Source organism: Cetorhinus maximus, chromosome 9 (assembly GCF_964194155.1).
Source record: "Cetorhinus maximus chromosome 9, sCetMax3.hap1.1, whole genome shotgun sequence".
Classification (NCBI taxonomy): domain Eukaryota; kingdom Metazoa; phylum Chordata; class Chondrichthyes; order Lamniformes; family Cetorhinidae; genus Cetorhinus; species Cetorhinus maximus.
The window spans coordinates 17,907,942-17,933,687 of NC_135887.1; the positions used below are offsets into that span (position 1 = coordinate 17,907,942).

General features: G+C 44.3%; 1 protein-coding gene across 4 annotated transcripts in view; it reads left to right on the top strand.

Annotated features, from left to right (window-relative positions):
• The first annotated feature begins 282 nt into the window (after positions 1–282).
• The window catches only part of LOC144684415 (multidrug and toxin extrusion protein 1-like), a 60,720-nt gene continuing 35,256 nt past the window's right edge, over positions 283–25,746 (top strand). The window contains exons 1-8 of one of the 4 annotated variants that reach the window (XM_078548179.1): positions 284–459; positions 576–715; positions 10,517–10,618; positions 13,333–13,401; positions 16,369–16,517; positions 18,514–18,556; positions 20,418–20,462; positions 24,484–24,581. In XM_078548179.1, coding sequence (XP_078404305.1) covers positions 587–715; positions 10,517–10,618; positions 13,333–13,401; positions 16,369–16,517; positions 18,514–18,556; positions 20,418–20,462; positions 24,484–24,581 — 635 coding nt within the window. In that variant the 5' untranslated portion in view covers positions 284–459; positions 576–586. Of the gene's footprint in view, positions 716–2,726; positions 2,960–10,516; positions 10,619–13,332; positions 13,402–16,368; positions 16,518–18,513; positions 18,557–20,417; positions 20,463–24,483; positions 24,582–25,746 lie in introns of all 4 variants that reach the window. The other 3 variants (XM_078548180.1, XM_078548181.1, XM_078548182.1) reach the window with 3 other exon arrangements.

Here is a 25,746-nt window from a genome sequence, read left to right on the forward strand (position 1 = left end):
CCATACCATGACTCTATAATCATTCTGATTTTATATATCAGAGGAAGGAAGTGAGATATATTGCAATTTCTTTGAAATTAGAGAGTGGGATATTATAGCTCAACAGGAATACAAAAAGACTGTATTTCAGGTGCAAAATTGCATAAATAAAACTAAAGTACTCATCAGTAACATGTTATGCTAAAACCATGCTGTTTATCAGTATGGAACACACATTTCTCAGTGACACTGATAAAAGTCCTGAACTCCTCCACTCCCTCACTGACTGGCCACAAGCCAGCAAGGCTAAGAACATCAAGCAAACACTATTAGTTAAATGTTATCAACTGTGATGGAAGTTATAACTATTGTAATTACTATTTGATGATTGCAATGCAAAGTAGCCCCCATAACAAGCAGCAAGCTGTAAAGGGAGGGGCTAATGAGTTGTGTAGGATCTTTCAGTATAAGGAGCTATTGGTGAGTCATTATAGCTGTGTCGGAAGTCCAGGCACACATAGAAATGTATTTAAAGACCGTAACCATATCTCACATTAGAAGCAACTGATACAAACTTATTTCTCCGTCGAAGACAGAGATTGGAAGAATGAACAACTCAATGCAAGGGGCCTTTAACGATGTTGGTCAGACTCCCTTACTGAGGAAAATTAGAAGTTTGATACCTGTAAACTTCTGGAAGGAAGTAAAAGATCTTTTCCAATTGGCCGGGCCTGTGGTAAGTTTACCTTTCAAAAACATGTTACTTTAAAAGTTCGTATGATCTGCTTCTGAAGGGAAAGAAAATATTCCAATTGTGATGGCAATGTTGTCAATGATCATGCCTTATTGGTAGCTTTTCCTCCCCTGCACCGCCCCATCCCACCCCACTCCACTCCGCTCCCCAAAATTAAACCTGTCAAATATAATGGTCAGAGAATCAGAGAAAATAACAAAAAGCACTTGTTAAAACCTCTTCAATTCAAAAACAGGTATTGCAAGACGAATATACTGAAATTTAATAATTTGCTTCAGTTACCTCACAGCCATATACTACCAATTAAATAATCTGTAAGGAATGTTTGAATGATCCATGCATTGCTCCCAACTTTCTGTGGAATTTTTGTCTGACTCTCTCTTCCAGTGAACTACCATTCTTTGATTTATTACCTGGTGTGCCCCTTCTCCCCTCCCCCTCCCATGCCTTTAAGGCAGAAAGCAGAAAGGTGTGAACATAGGGGACTGGAGGAGGCCATTCAGCCCCTTGAGCCTGTTCTGCCATTCAGTTAGGTCATCGCTGATGAGTGTCTTCACTCCCATCTACCCGCCTTGGGCTCTGTAACCCTTAATACCCTAGCTTATAACATCATGTGGACTCAGTCTCCAACTACCCTGAACTGTCTCATTGTCCAATTATCCAATGGGTTAATTTGATGGGGCCAGTGTTAGTATTCAACAAAAAAAAACCCCACCTAAAATACAAAAAGCTAACTTTCCACAAAAGCAGAAGTTAAAATGCAGTTTCTTTTCACATTTATTCAGGCGTTTAAAATGACAAAAAAAAAATTTGAACAATATATAACTGAGTAGGAATTAGTTGCACATAATTCCTGGAGGTTTTGTCAAGTATCGTCTTGCCTTCCCCCTTCCAAACTCCAATACCTTTATAACTAATAGACAAAAGTGTTCAAGCAAAATGAAAAGAAATACTTTTTAAATGCTCCAGTGATTTTTCTGCTAGGTTTTGCTCACAGCAGTGTCAGAGTGCTCAGACATTTATTCCCAGGGATCCCAGGACTACCCTAGAGGCTGGGCAGCCTTGGCAGCATTGTTAATGTATTTTCGAATGCTCCATGGACCGTCGCATTTTCTGCAGTTGCCTGTACCTGCTTTGGAGCAACAGGGGACTGTCAGTGCTAAGCTATACTGCAAGCTCTGCATCAATGTCCACTGGCGAATGAAGTGTTAACCACCAGGTGTGATCTCCACCCACCAATGTCCAAATTCGGTTATATTTTTAACATTAAGCAAGAGCGGATGTGGTAATCCTTTCCTGGTATGACAGGATGAAAAATTAGCCTTAAAAACGTTTTGACCAGCTGTGTGAGGAACCTGAAGCAGTGCCTCCTTGACACCGTGTTACACTGCAGCCTAAATTTGATACAATATTTCAGATACTTCATCCACGTTGGCCTCAGATTTTTGCATTTCGGCAGTGTGCATTCTGGTAGCCTTAGATTGCATGATTTGTGTGAATGCTGACAGTTATGGGGAGCAAAGCAGTGGGATCAGACTAGATGGCTGACAAAAAAAAAGTGCAGACATGATGATGGGCTGAAAGGTCCTAAATCTACCCTTTTGACCAAACTTTTAGTCATCTGGCCTAATGTCTCCTTATGTGACTCGGTATCATTTTTTTTTTGTTTTATAACACTCCTGTCAAGTGCCTGGAGTTGTTGTAGTGGCAGCCCTCTATCTCGTAAGATGACGGTTTACACTGTGGTGATTAAGTATGTGTTAGACATCGCCTGGTGTGGGTCAGGAACCCCACCCTGACAGTGGGTTGAGAAGGTGCAGGATTCGTTGGCCTCTGTTTTCTTGGGATCACCTTCTTGGCACGCTGAGCTTTTCAGTCTCGCTTGCCTCTTCCAATGCCCTTCCAAACAGTGAGCCTCCAGAGGTCACAGCCGTCAGTGACTGTCTCCCAGTTGTCTGTGTCAAAGTCTGCCATCTTGGTATCTCACTTGTAGGTGTCCTTGTAGCAGAGGTATGAATGCCCAGTGACCCAGTGTCCAGCTCGATGTACAGAATGTCTTTGGGTATACGGCCATCGTCCATTCGATGAATGTGACCTAGCAAATGCAGAATATGCTGATTTAGCAATGAGTGGAGTGGATGTTGATGGAATTAGCTCCCTCCACGACCTCTGAGTTGGTGACCTTGCCCTGCCAAGAGATGCCGAAGATACCTCTGAGCAGCAAAGGTGGAAACTCTTCAGCCTTTTCTCCTACCTGGCAGATGTTGTTGTAGTGAACTGATTTGTAATACGCCTTTGAGACAAGTATTATAATGTTAGATCACATGATCTTAATACCCAATAGCAGAGTAGCGTGGGCTACCTGTATGTGAGAGAGTCTTGAGTTAGTCACTGATGAGTGTGGACAGAGTTTTATGTTGTGAGCACACGACTATAGTTGTAGAGTTAGCTTGTAAATAAACAGCATGTGTTTATTCTAACAACGATCTCCCGATGTTCTCTGCCTCTGTAACGACTCGGTCATCCCAAACAAAGCGTGCAGTCTGGATCCTTTAGCCCCAACAAACCAAGGGCACTGGATTCAACAAAATGGCGACGAGAAAATGAGGTAAAAAGTGAGAAAAACAAAGGGAATCAGAAGGACCGAAATCGGACCGTACCTCACATGGTAATTGTGATGCTTCTGAGCGTCGAAGCAATCCCCTCAGAGCATGCCGCAATTTGGAAGAGTGGAGCCTTTGATCCAACCTCGGACAACTGGTCTCACTATGTTGAACGCCTCGCGTTCTTCTTCCAGGCGAACGACATTGTGGGGGAGGAGAAGAGGTGTGCGATCCGTCTGTCCACATGTGGGAGTAAGACAAATGGACTAATTCGATTTAGTGAACCTCATAAAGAATCATTATCAGCCCAAGCCATTGGTGACCATACAACAGTTTAGATTCAACTCCAGAATTAGAGCTGCGGCGGGGACAGTTGTTTCCTATGTGGCGAGTCTGAAGCAATTGACTGAGTATCGCGAGTTCGGTGCTTCTATTAATGATATGCTTAGAGATCGGTTGGTGTGCGGTATAAACGAAAATATGAATCAGAAGAGATTGTTGGCTGAAACAAATTTGGATTTTCAGAAGGCGTTGGAAATTGCTTTTGCAATGGAAGGTGCAGTGCGAGACTCAGAAGCCATACGAGGAGCGCAAAATGGCATTGTCCTCAATGTTGGGCGGAGAGCTTCAACCAAAAAAGCATGAAAGTGCAGAGCTATGTTGCGAAGCGGGAAGCAGCCACAACTAGCAGACAAATTAAAAGGGAAAACTTAGCAGCAAAAGCATGGTGTAATAGTGACAGAGATGGAAGTAGACAGCCCTGTGATGAAACACAGTTTTAAAAGCTCAAATGTTTCTTCTGCCATCAAGATGGACGCCTCATGAGAAATTGCAAAGATTGAATCGGGCAGACTGTCAGACAAAGGCAAAAACCTAACGAGATAAACAGCGTTGAAAAGCCTGAAGTAATAGATGCTGATATCTATTCACTATATAATTTAAAGGTAGGAAGAACAGAGTCTATCTATGTAGTCATGAGAGTGAATGAGAAGCCTGTCAGGCTGAAGGTGGATATTGGTGCAGCTACTATGGTGATTGGTGAGTATACTTTTAAATACCTGAATCATGTAGAACCTAAGCTGAATTTAGAAGAAACTAATGAAAAATTAAAGACTTACACAGGAGAAGACATACAAGTCAAGGGCGTATGTGAAGTCACAGTAAGCTATGAAGGTCAGACAGTGAGATTACCCTTGATGGTGGTAGCAGGCGAGGGACCTAGTCTCTCGGTCAAAACTGGCTGAAAGAAATTGAATTGGAATGGAACGAAATCTTCCAATTAAAAACTAATGGATTTTCACAGCTACTGCAAAAATATGCCTCAGCTTTCAAGGAAGAACTTGGAAAAATTGAAGGGCTACAAGCAAAAATTCATGTAGATCTAGAGGCAACATCTAGATTCATGGAGGCAAGACCAGTACCTTATGCAATGCGGGATAAGGTGGATGCAGAACTGGACAGATTAGCAAAACTGGTAGTGGTACAACCAGTACAATTTTCAGAGTGGGCGGCTCCAATTGTACCTGTTCTCAAACCTGACCGAAGTATTAGAAAATGTGGGGACTACAAATTAACAGTCAATAAAGTTGCAAAATTGGATAGACACCCCATACCTAAAATTGAAGATTTATACACTAAACTGGCAGGTGCAAAAGGCTTACACGAAGTTAGATTTGAGTCATGCCTACCAACAATTGAAATGAGAGCAGGCATCCCAAAGGCTTGTCATCATAAATACACATAAGAGATTGCATCAATACACCCATTTGGCATATCTTCTTCTGCTTGCACCATATTCCAAAGAACCATGGAAAGTTGGTTACAGGGACTGCCCCACGTTGTAGTTTATTTGGATGACATTCTCATGATTGGACTCACAGAAAAGGAACTTTTGATTAACTTGGAAGAAGTTCTGAAACGTTTTTCGGCAAGTTGGAGTGAGATTGAGAAACGAAAAGTGCGCATTCCAGGCAAAAGAGGTAACTTCCCTAGGTCACAAGGTCGATTCACAAGGCCTACATCCACTTGAAGAAAAAGTGAAAGCAATTAAAGAAGCCACAGGGCCAAGAAATACATCCGAATTGAAATCATTCTTGGGGACGATAAATTACTATGAACGTTTCTTGCCTAATTTATTGACAGAACTGGTATTACTGTATTGTTTGCTCAAGAAAAAAACAAAGATGGTCTTGGCAAACACCTCAAGAAGAAGCTTTCACAAAAGCGAAAAAGTTGTCACAGTCATCTACGCTTCTGGTACATTTTGATCCAAAGAAAGAGGTGATGTTAATGTGTGACACATCGCCTTATGGGGTGGGAGCAGTGCTTTCCCATCGAATGGATAATGGATCGGAATGACCGATCGGTTATGTGTTGAGAACACTTAGTACTGCAGAGAAAAAGTACTCTCAAATTGAAAAAGAAGGCCGGAGGCTGTGTTTTCCGGTTGGCAATTAGCGGTGGCGGGGCCCGCTCACCGACGCATAAAACAATGTGGGGTGATGTGGGGCGTGCGTCCCAACATCACCGCACGTCATTCTGATCTTTAGTTCGGCGGGCATGCACTGGAGTTGGCTGTGCGCCCACCGAACTGTTGACGGCCACTTAATGCCTTTAAAAAAAGTAACTAACCCAATTAATGGACCTGCCCGTTTAACCTTAAGGTTGGCGGGCAGGCAAAGAGCCCAGGCGGCCTTCAGAAAAAACATGAAACCCCATCCACGGGCGGAATGGGGTTTCGTGAGGGATTTAAAAGGTGTTTAAAATTTTTAGATAAAAGTAATTGATACGTCCCTGCTTATGTGTCAGTATCACATGAGGGGACACGTCAGGAATATTTTTTTCTCCCTTTAATAAAGTTTTCAAACTTCAGCCGAGCCCCCTGAGGCAGCACTTTGCCTCGGGGAGACCTGTGTGCTCCTTTGCGCGCATGCACGAAAGAGCGCACTCCCGGCTCAGGGAATCCCACCCCGCCCGCACAGGGAGTGCATAGCGCTTCCGGGAGGACGTAACGCTGGGTGGGCCTTAATTGGCCTGCCCATGTAAAATAGCAGCGTGCCCCCGGCTGGGGATGCCGATTGGGAACCCGCCCGCCCGCACCCTCACCCACACCCGCACCCATGCAACCCCCCCAACAGGGGGAAAATGCTGCCCCTAGCGATCATTTTTGGTGTTAAAAAGTTTCATCAATATTTCCAGGATCATCATTTTACTATCATAATAGGTCACAAGCCATTATTAGAACTATTTGGTGAAGACAAGTCTATACCCCTATAGCCTCAACAAGAGTACAAAGATGGGCATGCATCATGGCAACGTATGAGTATACTTTAATTCATAGACCTGGAAGTCAAATTGCAAATGCAGATGGACTCGGTTGTTTATCCTTGCAGGTAAAAGATGAGCTTGTTCCAATTCCTCAGGAATACGTCTTGTTATTGAACTTCCTGGACTCATCACCGATATGTGCTAAACAAATTAAAGGTTGGACCAAGTTAAGAAATCAAGTTCTTCGTGGCTGGTCACAGAAACAAAAATCTGATGAAATGAAACCTTAATTCCAGAGAAGATACAAGATAACTGCCAAGAAGGTATTTTATTGTGGGGAGCTCCTGTGATTGTTCCTCCAAAAGGACGAAAGCTATTGTTATCTGAGCTTCACAGTGCACATTCCGGAATTTATAAAAAGGAAGCCAATAGCACGTAGCTATATGTGGTGGCCAGGGATGGATGGAGAAATAGAAAATTTAAGTGAGAAGTTATATGCAGTGTCAAGTACAAAGATTACCTGCAACAGCACCATTACTCCCCTGGGAGTGGCCAGGAAGACCATGGGTATGAGTACACATTGATTATGTGGGGCCTTTTATGGGAAAAATGTTTCTCCTTATCACAGACGCTCATTTGAAATGGATGGATATTTACGAAGTAAGGTCACCCACATCTTCAGCGACAATAGACAAGCTACAACAGAGCTTCACTATAAATGGATTACCTGAAGAGCTGGTGTTAGGTAATTGAACAGTATTCACAAGTGCTGAATTTAACCGATTTACAAGCGTCAATGGTATTGTTCATGTGAAAACATCTCCATACCACCCTTCTTCAAATGGACTTGCTGAGGGAGCAATTCAGATGTTCAAATCTGGTATGAATAAATTGTCTGGAGATTCGTTAGCGACTAAATTAGCACGATTTCTCTTCCATTATCTCATTTGGCAACAGGTGTCACACCTGCTGAACTGTAAATGAAACATCGTCTCCAATCGAGACTGAGCCTAATTATGCCAAACTTTGGGGGGGGGTGCGGGAAGGTAGAAAGAAGGCTGGACAATCAGAAAATGGGACATGATTGTCACAGTCGGGACAGGACATTCAATGTAGGGGAGAAGGTATTTGTGAAAAATCTTAGAGAAGGAGCACCATGGCTGTTCGATGATATAAGTACAATAATGGGACATCTTTCCTACCACGTGAAAGTCAAAGATTGAATAATAAGAAGACATGTGGATCACATATGGAGTGGAGAAACCAAATATCCAGAAGTGATCCCACCAGTGCTTGAGAGTGAATCAACATTTCCTGTTGAAAGAACTCAGCCAAGTGCAAATATATTTGAAGGGCCGATTGTACCTGAAAGAGTCAAAGAAACAAATTTACAGGCACCTGATGTAGAACCTGATGGTCAGACGACTTCAGTAAGGGAGACTCCAAAGCAAACTTCAGAAGCTGTAGAGCTGAGACATTCTACACACAAAAGGAAACCACCAGAGAGACTGACTTTGTAAATAATTGAACTGTGTAAATAACTTGATATATTGAAAAATTGTAAAATGTACTTTTCAGTAAAGGGAGAGGGATGTAGTAACCTGATTTGTAATACACCTTTAAGACAAGGATTATAATGTAAGATCATATGATCTTAATACCCAATAGCAGAGTAGCGTGGGCTACCTCTGTGTGAGAGAGTCTTGAGTTAGTCACTGATGAGTGTAGACAGAGTTTTATGTTGTGAGCACACAATTATAGTTGTAGAGCTTAATTTGTAAATAAACAGCATGTGTTTATTCTAACAACTATCTCCGGAAGTCCTCTGTCTCTGTGCTGACTCGGTCACCCGAGTGCACAAAGCGTGCAACCTGGATCCTTTAGCCCCAACAAACCAAGGGCATTGGATCCAACAGTTGCCCAGGTCCCATCACTGTAGATGAGTGTGCTGAGGATACAGGCTTGGTAGGCTTGCAGTTTGGTGTTCTCATGTCAGGTTTCTGTGTTCCACACTCTCTTACTCAGCTTGGACATAACAGCAGCAGCTTTTGTGATGCATGTGTTGGTTTCAGCATCAAGTGACAGATTGCTGGTGATTGTGGAGTGTAAATGTGTGAAGCTATCAACAACCTCCAGCACCACATTTTCAATGCTGATAGATGGCACCATGACAACAACCCAGACTCTGACGTTTGTTTCCCTGATCGATACCAAGGGCCGCCTTTAGCAGCAAATGAACAGACTCTCTCAAGCCAGCAAGGAGTTTGGTCTGGCCACCAGCATCAGGAAGACAAACGTCATGATTCAGGGTGTTGCCATACCACCAGCTATTTATTATGTTGAACACAGTTTATCAGAACAAGTTGTTGCTAATGTTCATAATGGCTTAAGTAGACATATCCTTAGATGTTGCATCCGATTTCTTTCCTCTGTCTATTAAACAAACCTAAAAAAAACCAATACAGGAGGAGGCATCGAAAACTTTGAAAAGACTGAGAGAAAGGATGAGATAAATCAGGAACTATGATGAATGACGACAAAAGTAGGTTTTAATAGCCATTATTGGCAAGTAGAAAGTAAGGGATGCCACATCTTTTGTTTCCTGGGAAACAATGCAGAAATGATGTCAGAATTCTAGTTCGATGCGGTTTTAAAATTTCTTTTTTATTTATTTGTTCATGGGGTGTGGGTATCGCTGGCTGGGCCAGCAATTTTATTGCCCACCTCTAATTGCCCTTGAGAAGGTGATGGTGAGCCGCTTTCTTGAACTGCTGCAGTCCCTGTGCTGTAGGTACACCCACAGTGCTGTTAGGGAGGAAGTTCCAGGATTTTCACCCAGCTATAGTGAAGGAACGGCGATATATTTCCAAGTCAGGATGGTGAGTGACTTGGAGGGGAACCTCCAGGTAGTGGTGTTCCCATCTATCTGCTGCCCTTTTCCTTCTCAGTGGTAGAGGTCGTGGGTTCGGAAGGTGCTGTCTAAGGAGCCTTGGTGAGTTGCTGCAGTGCATCTTGTAGATGGTGCACACTGCCGCTACTGTGCCTCGGTGGTGGAGGGAGCGAATGTTGCTTCCCCTTGCTTCAAAAGAAACTGTCCTGGAAAAGTCATCTTTTAGTGGCACAGCCGCTGATATAGTTTGACTGCAAGATTCGGAACTCAGTAGCTAAAAAAAGATAAGCTTAAAGCAGCAGTTTCCAGAAAGTTTTGGACAAGTCCCAAAGAAAAATGCATAGAACAGCTGTGCTCCTCCGTATCACTGTCCTCTTGAAATTGTTTGTTAAGGCAGACGCCTAATCAACAGTTGACCACATTTGCAACTCTGCTGTCTTGAACTAAAATAAAAGTCAAAAGATAGCAAATATTTTTTTACATCATGTCAAACTCTACCATCAAAACACGCTCAAACTGGAAGCAGAAGAGTTTGCTTTAAAACTCCTTTAGTTGTGGCAACGTTTCCTCCTCCTCCTCCTCTCCTGAGGGCGCCATCCTGCCATCTAGCTCCAGGCTGAATACCACGCTGTGCCATGTATTTACCCATCCAGGCACTGGTGGAGTTGTTGGGGTGGGGTGGGGTGGTGAGGGGTGCTCAGGGAGAAGAACAATCTGGCTAAGAATGTTTTTTTTCCTAGGTTGGTTGAGGCAGCTGATGGTGACCTCACTGAGAGAGAGCAGGAGAGCGTGAATGAAAGGGCATAAGTCAGCAAAGACCTGCCCACAATAAAGAAAGGACACTCAACCTATAAGACCATAAGACATAGGAGCAGAAGTAGGCCATTTGGTATTTATATGAAGGCATTTTCAGCGAGAAATATAAACTGATACGTTTTACTTTTTTTTCAAAAAGAGTAGCAGTCAAGTTTAAATGATTTGATTTTGTAATATTTTAAATTTAATTTTCCTTTTTATATGCAGGTTTTGTCACAGCTGATGGTTTTTCTCATCGGTATTGTCAGCTCCATATTCTGTGGCCACTTAGGGAAAATTGAGTTAGATGCCGTTTGTCTGGCCACTGCAGTAAGTATGCTTGAAATTAGATTTTACTTATTGTAATGTACCTTTAGCAAAATAAAGACAGGCCAGACCAAGTAGGGACAGCAGATTTCCTTCCCTAAAGGTCATTAGTGAACCAGATGGGGTTTTTACAACAATCGGCGATAGCTTCGTGGTCGCCATTATCAATCCCAGGGGCAGGATCTCACCCATGTCGGCCGGGAAGCTGACCACTGCCCGCAATTGGCGCCGGGAGGCAATTTCATGCTGGCGGGTCAATGAAGGCTCACCCAGCGGGGAACGCGAGCGGGAAATGCTCAGCGCCGCCTGCGCAGGGGGAGAATGAGGGCAAACCGGGCAAGCGCAACCTTCGCGCATACGTGTGAGCGCGCGTTTCATAATCTCCCTCCTCAGGGAGGTGAAGAGATAGGAAAAAAATAATTTAAAAAATAAAAATGCAATGAAACATGTCCGCTCACGTGACTCTGTCGCCATGAGCAGTGACATTGTTACTAATGAAAAATTAAAGTTTGTATTTGCCTTTAGAAACCTCATCCTGCCCGTGGATGAGGTTTCCAAAAAAAAGTGCAAAGGGCGCCCAGCCTTTTCGCCTGCCCGCCCGCCCGCCCGCCGTGAGGTTGGATGGGCAGCAAAAACATTTATTTTAATTAACTTTTTAATGGCCTTAAAAACGGGCCTTTTAATTGTTGGCGGGCGAGCGAAATATAGCGCAAGTGCGCGGTGACGTCGGGACGCTTGCCCGATGTCATCGTGGGTCATTTTACACTCAGTTGGGTCGGGCATGTGCCCGGCTGCCGAATGAAAAGTTTTATCCCAGATTTTTTTTTTAAATTAAATAATTAAATTTTAACTCCACCAGCTGCCATGGCAGGATTTGAACCCACACCCCCAGAATGCTAGCCTGGGCCTCTGGAATACTAGCCCAGTGACATAAGGACTAAGCCACTGTCTTCCTTAAGACACCCTCTGGAGGTATGGGGCAGGATTTTCCCGCCGTCTAGCGGTCAGGAGGGCCCTGGAGCGGCTAGGAAACAGTCTGCCGCCTGCAATCGGCACCCAGCCGCGATTTCACGCTCGCTGGCCAATTAACAGCCCAGCCAGTCAGCGCGAAACGCGCGCTAAGTGCCTCAGCACTGCTGGGGTGGGTGGTGCGGGAAGAGTGTGAGGTCAGGAGCTTGTGCATACCGGGGGGGGAGCGCGCACTGAAAGCTCCCCGAAGGCAAGGAGCTGCCTCAGGGAGCTGAAGATTTGTAGAAACAGAAATAAAGATTTTAAGAACGAGAGAAACGTGTCCCCACATACGACTCAGCCACATGAACAGGGACATAGTTAAAATGATGTCTTAAATATTTTTACTGTTTTTAAATAATGTTGGAAACCTCATCCTGCCTGTGGATAAGGTTTTATATAAAATCCAAGGCCTCCTGGCCGATTTGCTCGCCCGCCAACTGTAAGGTTGGTTGGGCAGCAAAAAGTTACTTCAAGTTAATTGATTAGGGGCCTTTAATAGGCCTCTTAAATGTTGGCGGGCGCACTGCTGACTCTTGTGCGCCCCCAACTGACCAATCATCGATGGCGCTGGGACACTCGCTCAACATCATTACGCGCTATTTTACTCCCGATCGGGTCCAGCACGCGCCCGCCCACGGGACGTTAAAATCCTGTCCCTGGGTTCAAATCCCACCACAGCAGCTAGGGAATTTAAATTCAATTAGTAAACCTGGAGTAAAATGCTATTAATTTCATCAATAATAATCATGAAACTACCATTAAAAACGGTTCACTAATTCCCTATCCAGGGAGTGAGATTTTCTGTCCTTAACCGGTCTGGACTATAGGTGACTCCAGACTAACATCAATGTGGTAGACTCTTAACCGCCCTCTGAAATGGCCTAGCATTACACTCAGTGCAAGGGCAATTAAGGATGGGCAATAAGTTCTGGTCTTACCAGTGCCACTCACATGCCATGGTACAATAAAAAAAACGGAGAATAGCCATTTGGATAAGATACCAGAGAGCTTCAACTAACTGAGCAGCTGGAGCTCAGCACAGATGGGCACCTTCAAGGGGAAAAACCAAAGACAATTTTTAAAAACCCAAATATCCAATAAGAATACTGGTCTGAACCAGTCTTGTATACCTTAATATGGAACGCCAGTAAAACTGGAAAATAAGGGTACTGGTCCAAACTTTTGTTTTTCCTTCTGGGTAACCAGGCACCCAGTTGTATCAAACAGCTTCAAGAAGTTGGCCAATGACCAACCATCTCAGGATAATGAGGGATGAGCTGTGAATATATCAGAGATGCCCACACCCTGAAAATGAAATTTAACAAATTTTGAAGGTATTTGGTCCACATGTATGCATCAGTAGACATCATATTGCTTTGGTAACATGGCAGTGCTTGCTGTTGTGGGATCACTTTAAGAGACTGTAAGTGGAGAGTCACTGAAGGAAGTGATGCCATGGATTGTATGACCTGAGAGTTGTGGGTGTAGACAGTCAGAGTAAGAGGTGTGTAAATATGCTTCCACGCTCATGGTGTGTATACATGTTCCAGCTCAAGTTACAAACAGATAACCTATGTATTTGTTGTTTATTGTTTGCATCCTGTTCACTCCTACATCAGTCACACACTAAAGCAGCAAATAATATGACAGTATCTGCAATTGGATTATTAAATGCTTCCTTAATGTTCTTCATTACTCCTGCACAGGTGATAAACGTGTCAGGTATCTCCGTGGGTGCTGGATTAGCTTCAGCATGTGATACGCTCATATCGCAGGTAGGTGCAGAAAAACCCCAAACTGTCGTCCTTTTGTAACCAGCTGGGAATCTTATTTTGTTACATCGGAGAAGAATAAATCTTTTAACATCGGTACGTAATAAATACGCTGCTCATTGTGACGAGGCGTGGATTTCAGCTGCAAACGCCATTGGTACTTTGGGGCCGGGCAAGGAGAAGTCAGCTAGGGTTCCCATTCCTGATTAATATCCAGTGACTCGGCCCCAGATAGAGAGTATGAGCATTGGGTTGGAACAGAGTTGGACATCTACGTGTAACACCCCTTTTGGTAAATAGCCTGCTGATACTTGTGGAGCAATTTTAACCTAGCCCACGGAGTGAATGTAATGCTGATTTTACTGCTCATCTGATTTTACAGTCCATTTAGATAGGGAGAAAGACTGGATGGGGTGAAAAGCTAGTGTGTCGCCACAGCCTATGGGTCTTTCTCTGGATGTGTTAGGTTAAAATTACTCTCTTAATGCCTATAAAGAGGCTTGCATTTGTATAGCTTTTCATGACCAATGAACATCCCAAAGTCCTTTAGAGCCAATGAAGCACTTTTGAAGTGCAGTCGTCATTGTAATGCAGGAAATTCAGCAACCAAATTGCACACAGCAAGCTCCCATAAACAGTAATGTAATAAGAATCTGATAATCTGTTTTCATGATGTTAATTGAGATATAAATACTGGCCAAGACAACGGGTAGAAATCCCCTGCCCTTAGTCAAAATAGTGTTGGTGGGATCCTGTATATGCACCTGAGAGGGCAGGCAGGGCGGGCTTTGGTCTAACGCCTCACCTGAAAGACGACACCCCCAACAGGGCAGCACTCCCTCAGCGCTGCACTGGGGTGTCAGCTGGTATTTTTGTGCTCAAGTTTTTTGAACCCAGAACCTTTCAGTCTCACACATGCAGAGTGGCCAATTGGGGAAGGTGTTGGGCAACACCAAACTCCCAGCAACGGTTAGCACTTGTCAGGAATGGGCTAGAGAGAAGGGGAAAAGCTGTTTGAAAATAAAGGTTTTTTGCGATGGAACCAAGTATGTTGATGCCTTCGATTTGCTGCACGTTGATTTTCCTGACTTAAGTTGTATGTGCTACCTAGGTACCTCACCACAGATGAGGGGGCAGGGAGGGAGAGAAAGCTAAAGGGCCAGAATCCTGGGACAATCTTGCATAGTTAGAAGTGGATTGAGAAGCAACAGCAACAAAAATTTGCCTTTATATAGTCGCCTTTAACACTGTAAAATGTCCCAGGTGCCTCACAGGAGCTTAACCAGACAAAAATTGGACACAGGGCCCCAGACTTTCGCTCCTGAGTTGGATAGTGCGAGTCGGGAAATCTCCTGGCTTGATGCACCCGCCCTGGGTAAAAGTGCCCCAAATAGCGTGATTTTTGCTCCGGGTGGAGCAGGCGAGGAATGCAGTTGGGCCAGCCACTCTGGGGTGCACATCAGAGGTGGCCACAGGGAGCTACCAAGTGCTAGAATGGGCTGTTTAAAAGGCCTGCCCAGGTTCTCTGAAACTTTGTCTCAGTTGTTTTGTTAAATATCAGGCCCTGTAGCTCTTCCCTCTCACACCCCATGACACCCCCATGTCCTCAATGCCAGCTCATGCGTACATCACATGGCCCCTCATTCCCTCCATGCTATGTTAATGTCAGCCTATGCCCCCATGGCCTCTTATAGTTCCATGTCAACTTAATGCCAAACGAGTGCCCCCCACCACCCTTTTCCATTACATCATCCCAATCAACTCATCCAGTATCCACCATAGAAAGACCTCAGGAGCCATGCTGAGATGAAATAAAATAATGATCCAAATATCCATTACAACTTTCACTATAATAAGTTCATTCATGAAATTCCATTGAAAGCATTTAACCACCCTCAAGCACTTAATCCCATTTAAAAACAGTTATATTCATAACTCCACATCTAAAACAGCTAATCCTTTAATAACCTCTTTGATCTGTCAATCAAACTGTGAACTTACAGCCCGCTATGAAAATGGTGATTGGTTGTGGAAAGCAGCAAAGCATTAATAATGAGATAATGATAGCCCTTGGGATAATGTCAACAAACCTCTAGATTAATTCTTTTCGAATCTACTGACAGGCAACCTACCTTTTAAAAGAAATAAAGGGCTGGAGACTTACATAACTTGACAGCTTGAGGTCTTTTTTTTAACCTCTCACTGACACAGGCAGGCCTTTTTTTATTTTTAAAGTGCTAAGTTCAAATAGCCCTGCTAAATTTGGGTTTCCCGCATGTGAGAGTCATTTCCACTACCAGCAAAAATGGGATGTCAGAAATGGGGCGGGATTTCCAAATCCTGGTCCCACCCACCATTTTTAATAGGTTCGCAGAGTCACAGCCCAAGTCAAAGAACGGGACATTAGAACAAATGACCAAATGCTTGATCAAAGAGGTAGGTTTTAAACAGAGTCTCAAAGGAATAGAAAGTGGTAGAGAAGTGAGAGGTTTAGGGATGAAATTCTCGTGCTTAGAGCTAAGGCAGTCAAAAGCACAGCTGCCAGTTGTAGGGGAAAATAAATAGGCAGCTTTGTGAAAAGCATTGGGGAGTAGAATTAAAGGGTGAATTGGACATGGGCAACCTCGTATACCTTCTAGTCACTGGCTCAGAATCATTTGTAGCAAAGGCTTGAAACCTGGTTCACTGAAGTTTGTTGAAGGGGTGACTAAATTGTTGGGGGAAGCTTTGGAATACATAATCTACTAGGCCCATGGAATTGGTAACAAATGTATTTATTGAATTAAAAATTATTTCAACAGCAGAAAGCAAAAGGTGATAATTAATGCATTGGTGCGAGGCAGTGAGTGAGGATCAATTATTCCTCAGGGCTCTATGCTCTAAGTGGAAACTGTCAGAACTTAATTTGTTTCCAGTGGGAGAAGATTGACTGGAGCCCTGTTTTAAAAAAATAACTTTCCTGATTTTCAGACATTCGGCAGCAAGAACTTGAAGCGAATTGGAGTGATTGTCCAAAGAGGGATTCTCATTCTCATGATAGCCTGCTTCCCCTGCTGGGCGCTCTTCATTAACACTGAACACATCTTGTTAGCTCTCCACCAATCTCCGGAAGTGGCCAAGTAAGAGTCCTTCTATTTTATTATTAAAAAACCCCCAAACGTACCACTTATGTTTACACACTGTAGAAAGAACGTATTCTTTCAGTGTGTAAAAACTGGTAGAAATGTGCTGGATTGTGGAATGGTAGGTCACCAGTTCCATTACATTTACTCTACGATCTCCATCGCAGTCAGAGGCAAGCAAGGGCCAGGTGGTTTTTCAGATAGTGAGTGAGGAGATGAGACAGTGAGTCAGACACATTGGGCAGAATTTTTCACTCATTGGGCAGGTGAGCGCCCGACCTGAGCGAGCGTAAAATGACGCATGATGATGTCAGGCGAGTGTCCCGACGTCATCGCGCACTCGCGCGATATTTCAGTCGGCGGGCGCGCGCAGGAGTTGGCAGTACGCCCACCGTCAATTAACAGGCCTATTAAGGCCATTAACAACCTCACAATTGGCGGGCAGGCGAAAAGGCCAGGCAGCCTTTTTGCGAAACCTCATCCATGGGCAGGATGAGGTTTCGATTGCGTCACTAAAGGGCTTCTTCCCATCACCGCTGATATTTTTCTAGCTGCAGGCTCCGGTCAGGGAGGGGGAAGCATCCCTCCTGATCCGGCACCCTGTACCCCATGAAGGCCCCCTACCCCCCCCAGTAGCAAGGGATGCTCCTACTGGAAGTCCACACCCCACCCCACCCCATCCTGCCCCCTCAAAATCAACCTCGGTCTCCCTTGCTGGCGCCAGCCTCATTGGCCCTGGTGAGTCACAACCCTACTTAGCTGTATTCCAGGCCTCTGCAGTGATGGCTGGTCTGGGGGCTGCTGCAGTTCCAGCAGTGGCCACTGCTTCAGTCGTGGCTTCTTGGGCCAGTGGAGGCAGGTTTGCCCCTGACTTTCTTGCTGTTGGGTGGGGCCACCACTTCCATATTAAATCCCAGCCGATGTTTCCACTTGTGGGGCATGTTATAATTATAAGGTAGTCGCCAATAGGGAATTTAAGAGAAATGTCTTTACCCAGAGAGTGGTTAGAATATGCAACTCACCACCACAAGGGGTGGTTGAAGCAAATAACATAGGTGACAAATAGATGAGGGAGACAGGAATAGCAAGTTATGTTGATAGGTAAGATGAAGTGGGTGGGAGGAGGTTCATGTGGAGCATAAAAACCACCTGTTGGGCCAAATTGCCGGTTTCCTCGCTGTAAATTCAATGTAATTTGACGTAGGTAGCTAATATGCTAAGTGCTGTTGGTTTGGGAACAGTGGAAATTGTTAAAAAAAAATCAACTTAGGAAATTGAAAGGGAAAAGTAGGAAGAAAGTTTCTATTAGGTCTAAATAAATTAGATTTAATGCTCGATGGGATTCTAGGCCTCCTTCCCTTTGGGGCGTGTTGCTACAGGGCAAACGTTGGGAAACTGTATTCTCCCCAAATACCATCCATAACCATCTACAGCTGGCTGGCTGTGAACCTGTTAGAGTTAAGTTCAGGTCAGTTCTTTTCTCTCGATGGGGGATCCTCTTCAACCAGGCGAGGTCCCCGAATAAGAACTGCATATACTCCTTTAGGCAACCGGGTCTGAGTGACAGGCACTCCTGTGATTTGAACTCAATGATCTTATTGAGAGCTGGATGCCAAGTCCTCAAATTATGCAGAACCAGGTGCCTGCTTTGGACGTCCTTTACAACTTATTTAGAACAAAATGTGAAGAATTACTGTATCCGATTACTTTCAAATATGGTTTTAAACCACACTTCTGGGAAATAGTCCTCCAGAATAGCATTTACTGGTCAATTACATTTTAACCTTTGTTGTTCTGACCATGAATATATTAACAGATTTATGTATTCACAGATCTTTCCAATAGGAGTTTTTTCTAAAGTGTTGCTCATAATTAAGATTAACTCTCTCAGTCGTCAGTTCTATTAACATGTGCCTGTGTCGAATTTAGGGACACCAGTGTTGTGTTGCTTCCTGGTTGTTTATTAACCTCGGCTGCTGTTTTTTTTTTGCAGGTTAACCCAGATCTACGTATGGATATTTATCCCTGGTCTTCCTGTAAGTAAATTATTTGATGTCAAGCGAGACTCATTAGCATAGGAACATGAGCGGTTGCAGATGAGTCCAATGAAAGAAGAGTTGCTCTGGGAAACAAGCAAATCAATGCCCTGTCTGGTGAGGCATTGTTTCATAGAGAGCAGATAGGTTCCCTAGTTTAGTGCAGAGTCTGAGCTGGTTAGCAGTAGGAATGCTATATTTGGGCTCAGTACCCTTATGACAGGGCTCTTGCAGTCCTCCAGCATCTTGCTTTATTGCCAATGCTCTGCTGTAATTCAGCGGCGAGCACTGAGTCAGAATGTTGTTGGTTCCAGACCCACTCCAGAGACTCGCGCACAAAATCCAGGCTGACACACCAGAGCAGTACTGAGGGAGTGCTGCACTGCCATCTTTCAGATGAGGCGTTTGAAGAATGGATGAGTTCTCTCTGGTGCCCTGACCAATTTTTATCACTCACACAACACCTAAAAACCAAGATTATTTCCCCAATATCATATTGCTGTTCATGAGAGCTTGCTGTGTGCAAATTGGCTGCTGCTTTACAATATAATAGTGACTGTATTTAAAAGCTACTTCAGTTGGGTGCTTTGGGAACATGAAAGGCGGCACTATATAAATACAAGCCTTTCTTTATACGTGTATGGGTTTTGAGAGTAATGCTATTTAATTGTGGGCAGCAGCACGGTCGCAGTTGATCCTGTCCTCATTCAAAGCCCACAAATGTGTAGTGAATAATAGATGCTCAGGGAACCTTGGCTCATATTTCCTAGTTTTTCTAAAGTGAATAGCAGTGCCTTCAAACACTGTCCCACTGCCACAGCACATGTTTGGAACTGAATCCAGGATCTCCTCCGTCCATGCTGCAAGTGAGCAGGGGTGGATCGTGGGGTGGGAGGGGCGTGCATTCAACCACTAAGACTTTGGAGATGTCCTCTTACCTTTAAACATAACCTTTAAACATAAACCATTAGTTTGGATTCTTAATGTGAGAGCCACTATCGACCAGTGCAATGACACAGTCAGTCTAAGGAACACGAGTCAAACAGGTGAGGCACAATCTTTGAAGAAAAGTGTGAATGAAACATTGGCTGAAACCGTCCTCCCCTCCCCCGCACCCCGCAAGAGGTGAGGAAGGAGGCAGGCAAGCCTGAGAATTTGGCAGGTAGACATCCGAGCCGATGTCTGGAAGTAAGCTCTGGGTGGGAAGGCCCACAGTCGTCCTTCCTGCCCCGGCTCCACTCGAATCCCTTAAGTGACCAATTAATGCCCACTTAATGGCCTCTTCCCGTCTCCACTACAATTTTCCCAGCCACTGGTGGGCCTGCCAACGTGCGGCCTGCACAACTGGTAAAACCGCGAGGGCTGCACGTCAGCTGGGGAGCGTGGGCGGGAGGTCCCTCGATCTGTGCCAATGCGCACATGATTGAGGATGTGTGGAAATGGGGGGTGGCCACTGACAGCCACCGCTCTTGCCCTTGCTGCCAAAACCCTCCTGGCTTCCCTCATCCTGTGACCCTCACCTCACGAGACATTCCACCACCACCCTACCCTCCCCCCCCCCCCCCCCCCCCCACCACCCCACTGCCACCCCACAACAGCACTTACCCGTTTCCCGGGTTGCCATGCAATCCTGGGTCTTCCAGGGTCCTCAGCCTGGAGGAAGGTCTGTCGCTGTCCACTTAACTGCCTGATGGGTAGAAGATCCGATGGGCTTTCCTCCTCAAGGGTTAACGTGGGTGTCCTGCTGCTTTTACAGTGAGTGAGAGCCCACCAGGAACAGACGATTCTGCTCATTATTTTCATCTAGATATTGGCCACTGCAACAGCTGTCGTCCTAACATTTTCCCTTATATTTTTCTAGGCAACTTTCCTTTATCAGTTAGAGATCAGATACCTTCAGAATCAGGTACAGTCACCGTTTCTTTTAAATTGTGTGTTGCAAGTGCTGTTAATTTAATCATTATTGCTGTAAACCGTGTGTGGAATTCTTCAGTCTCATTTCCCTTAATTTAAAGTTCAGCTGCCATCAGGGTAGAAGATTTATTAAAAAATTATTGACGGTACGCAAAGGATGCGTAGCGAGTGGATATTGAAAATGGAAACTATTCCAGGCGGCACGGTGATGGAGCAGGTTTGCCCCTACGATTCACCGCACGGTAAGTTCCTGACCTCAGCAATACCTCGGTGGGGAGGCAGCGAGCGGAGGCGAGGTGCCTCCTTGCAGGGAGGGAGAGAAGGTTAGAGGCCGAGACATCCAGAAGGGAAGGGAGGGGCCCTCCACACCTCAAGCACTCAAAAAGTGTCACAGGTAAAGTCGCAGGACTAGGTTGCCTGTCAATCAGGGTCGATGGAAACATTTTCCTGTTGGTGAGGGAGTCTAGGACAAGAGGACATATAATCTTAAAATCAGAGCCAGGCCATTCAGAAGTGAAGTTAGGAAACGCTTCTCCATATGAAGAGTGATAGAAGTGAGTAATTGTCTCCCAAATAAAGCAGTAGATGGTAGCTCAATTCATAATTTTAAGTCTGAGGTCGATAGATTTTTGCTCAGTAAAGTTATTAAGGAATGTGGAGCCAGGCCAGCTGGAAAGAGAATAGAGACCATTCATGATTTTATTAAATGGCAGAAGGGACTCAAGGGGCTGAATGGCCTCCTCCTGTTCTTATGTGATCCTCTCAGCCAGCCATGGTGTGCAGTGAAGACAGACCTCTAGAGGATAGGATATGAAAGAAGTACAAACCGTTGTTTGAAAAGTTAAATAAATATTCTTAATGATCTGAAATTAGTCCACAAGTGGGCTATTCCCATCATTAGGGTCACGATGGCATATTTTCTGCATTCCTTGGCCATCTATCATTGTTAGGTTTTCAGTTTTGCCCTAAAGTATTCAGACATTTGTTCATTCTTAAAGTGGAGTATGCTGGTCTCAATGCTACTGCATAGTTGCTGTTTTAAGGAACGACAGTGGTTTTTAATCTCTCCCACTGTGCTTATGATTAAAGTTCTCTCCTTTGGTTTCAAACTGGCCTAACACCTCCGTTTCTCTGTAACCTCCTCACCCCCACAATCCTTCGAGATATCAGCACTTTTCCTACGCTGGTTTCTTGTGTATCCCGTTTTAATTGCCCAACCATTGGTGGCCGGGCCTTCAGCTTAACCCTAGGCATTTAGCTCCCTAAACCTCTCCACCTCTGTTTCTTCCTTTAAGATGCTCCTTAAAACCTACATCTTTAACTCTCATCTATCCCAATATCTCCTTAATAAATTTTGTTTGGTAACACTTCTGTGAAGTGCCTTGCAATGTTTTCTTATATTAAAGCTGATGTATAAGCGCAAATTGTTCTTGTTGTTGATATAGAGGTATAGCTGAAGGTTGGTACTCCTGCACTAAACATAATTAAAGACAAAGCCTAGGCGCCATCTCCAAAGCCCTCGAACACATTGTTGCCTCCCAAATCCATGCTTATCTTCCCTGCATCTCCATGCTTGAACCTCTTCAATCAGGTATCCATCTCTGTTGATGCACTGAAGTGGCCCTCATCTCAGTCAATATTGACATCCTCTGGTGTATTATCCCTCCCCATCCTGCTTGACCTCTCTGTAGCCTTTGACATGGTTGACCACATCGTCCTCCTCCAATGCCTCTCCGTCGTTGCCCAGCTCAGGGGAAGTGCCTTCACTTGGACCTTTGTGTGTGCACCACTTCCTTCACCCCCATCACTTAACAGATATTGGGAGCAGAAGCTTAAAATGATTATTTTACACACACACAAAAAATCCACTCATTTCCTTGCATGTCTGCTAAAGACTAAGGTTTGGGCCCAAGGATACTGTTATCGCATCCAAACGACTAAGTGAAGTTTTCAGTTCTATGAAGGGAATTGGCAAAATTGTTGTAGGAGAATTGTTCATTCTCGTGAAGTGTTCAATTGCAAAAGAGAGAAGAACAAAATGAAGAGGATTGGATTAAGAAAGGTGGTCAGGTTGAAATAAGCGGTATCGGAGTAGAGAAGGCAAATGAAGCAGACAGTTAAATTGGAGTTCAGGGCACAATTAGATAACCCCTTTTTCCAGAGACATGAGGGGTGTGGCGAGGAATGGGATATCTTTGGTGGGGCTGATCTAGCAAAAAATAGAGAGGACTTCTTGAGCCTAAAGTCTTCCCTCACACCTAAAACCTCTTACCGTAAGCTTTATTTGCGAGCTTAGACAGTAAGCATCAGCGAGCTTATTAATCACAGGGGTCTTCCAACTGAGAAAGATTATTGCTTCATTTCAATTCTTTCTTCTTTTCATCTACCCACACATACTATTCCAGGCTACCTGCTCACAGGATCCTGATAATTCCATTCTTTAATTGACTGATGGAGGTTAGTAACACCGATCTTGGATGTCTTGTCCTCTAGAGTTTTCTCTCACTCTCCAAGGGAAAGTTCCAACCATTCCTTGTCACCACTTTTATGAATAGTCTATTTTTATTTGGTAATTTTCTAGATGGGGGTGACTTTGAGTGAACAGAATGGGGGCAAACACAGCACATTCCCAATTCTGGTGCCCAATGTTGGCAGCAAACACTCCAAGAACAAGGGCTATTTTTTTTCTTTAAGAAACAATTTCCACTACTCCTGTGCTTGAATGCGGTGGTGCAGGCTGGGGTATGGTTCCATGGGACTGCAGCTCCCAAAGGATACCACAGCCAAGTGACCTGCTTTCACTTATCACACCAGTTGAATGTCAACAGGCTGCTTGACGATGAGGTTATATCATGGCTGAGTCCTTCACTATCTTCCTCTGACTAGCACGCACATGCACACTCACTCACACATGCGCTCACACACACATGGGGGGGAAACCAGTTAGCGAGCAAAAAAGGAAACACCAGCTGATTTTCTTTCCCTCTCCTCAGTCCAGATGCACTGAGGTTAATTGTGCACTTCACTATTCCATTCCAATCCACAGATTCACCAGCATATTGCTAAGTAATAATCAGCTTTGTGCAGCTTTGTACTGTAGACTTGATGGGAGCAGACAATCACCACTTCTCAAGCTGCTTCCCACTGATTATGCTTTTCCACTCCTTCCCTGGCACTTAGCTTCAACCTCTTACTGATAACAAAAGAATCAAGGCAAGCAGGCTGTGGGGGTCGGTGGGGTGGATATAATTTAGACTTAAAATGAAATGATAAGATGGCGACATCAGATCTCATTGACAAATCAGGAGAGCTGTATAACAATGGCTGATTCAATGTAAACCATTGCTAACATTATAACAGGGACTGCACTTTAAAAGTGCTTCATTGGCTGTAAAGCGCTTTGAGATGTCCCGAGGTCATGAAAGGTGCTATATATAAATGTAGGTTCTTTCTTTACATTATCGCCCAAAATAAACATTACCTCCAAAGAATTAAAAGATGTGACTAAAAGGACAACATCTCTTTTTTTTAAAAAAAAAATGTGAGTATAAAGCTCTCTTTTTTGTTTGTTGTTTGTTTCTTCCACTCGCCAGGCAATAAAATGGCTGCATCTGAGATGATGCACAGGTCACCTGCTCCCTGACCCTTTGTCATCGCTGCTTCCTCCATCAGTTGTAGGAAGCATAAGGCAGCCTTTGATTTTTATTCCCTCCTGAGTAAGGAGGGGACTGGCCCGCACTCTGCCCTCCTCCCTCCCCCTGCCACCCCGCAGCACGGCTTTTGTTTTATTCGTTCATGGAACGTGGGCATCGCTGGCTAGGCCAGCATTTATTGCCCATCCCTAACCGCCCTTGAGAAGGGCAATTCTGAGATCAGATATATGCTGGAGGGAATGCAACCTGTGTCAGGAGCTTCAGTACACTGTGCCACCACGTCACATCCAGTTCCTTGTCTATTGGAGAGATCGAAGGGCAGTACCAAGAAGAACTGACTTTGTTTTGTTCCCATGCCAGGGGATTATTCTGCCACAGATTTTCACTGGACTCATAGCCAACATCTTCAATGCTGTAGTAAATTACCTGTTGCTCTATGTGCTAACACTGGGTGTGCTGTAAGTACCATTCCTTTATTTTTATATATATATATATATATACATCAAAAATTATAAATATATAAGCTACTTATATAAAATATTATATATATTTATAAAATTACATATATATTGCTGTAGGTCTGAAGTCACATATAGGCCAGACCAAGTAAGGTTGGCAGATTTCCATCCCTAAAGAACATTAGTGATCCAGAAGCATTTTTACAATGATTATTGCATGGTCTACTGGGACTGGCTTTCAATTCAGCTGCTGTGGTGGGATTTGGACCCATGTTCCCAAAGAATTGCCCAGGTCTCTCGTCCAGTGATATTACCACGATGCCACCATCTCCAGCACTTCAATTACGTGGAGAGAGTACAGAAGGTGGAATTGTTCTTCGAGAAGGGAGGGTTAAGGGGAAGTGGGTGCCCAAAATTATGGGAGTTTGATACGGTGGGTTTGGAGGAACAATTTTGTCTGACAGGAGGGTAGATGAGGGCACAGATTTAAACAATTCCAAGGGGGAATGTTTTTCTACACAGCAAGTTGTTACGATGCACATTGTTACGATGTGCATTGTGTATTATGCACTGCCTGAAAGGGCGGTGGAATCTTTCAAGAGGGGAATTGGATGTATACTGAAAAGAGGAATTTGGACAGTTAAGGGGAAAGAGCAGGTTAGTGGGACTAATTGAGTATCTCTTTCAAACAGCCGCCACACGCATGACAGGTCAAAGGACCTCCTGTGTTGTTTGATTCTTCTCCTTGGATTCCTCAGTTCAACTTTCAGCAGAAGCTATATCTCCCCTCACCTTTAGTTTCGTTTCCTCTTCCTCCATCTTTACATCTCACAAGAATTCCTTCCGCACGTTGAAATAGACGCATCTGTCTCTTTGACCAGCCTGTTCTGTGAACGACAGCCAGGAGTTATGCAATCATGACCCAGGCTGACTCACCCATTGATATTCACTTCAACCTCAGCAGAATGGGCCATGGTTTTTTTCAATCAAAGCACCTGATTTCACAGGATTGTTATAGTGCAAAAAGAGGCCATTCAGCCCATTGTGTCTACACCGGCTCTCTGAATGAGCAGTTCACCTAGTGCCATTCTCCTGCCTTCTCCCCGTAACCCTGCAAATTGTTTCTTTTCAAATAAGCAACTAATCCCCCCCTTGAATGCCTCGA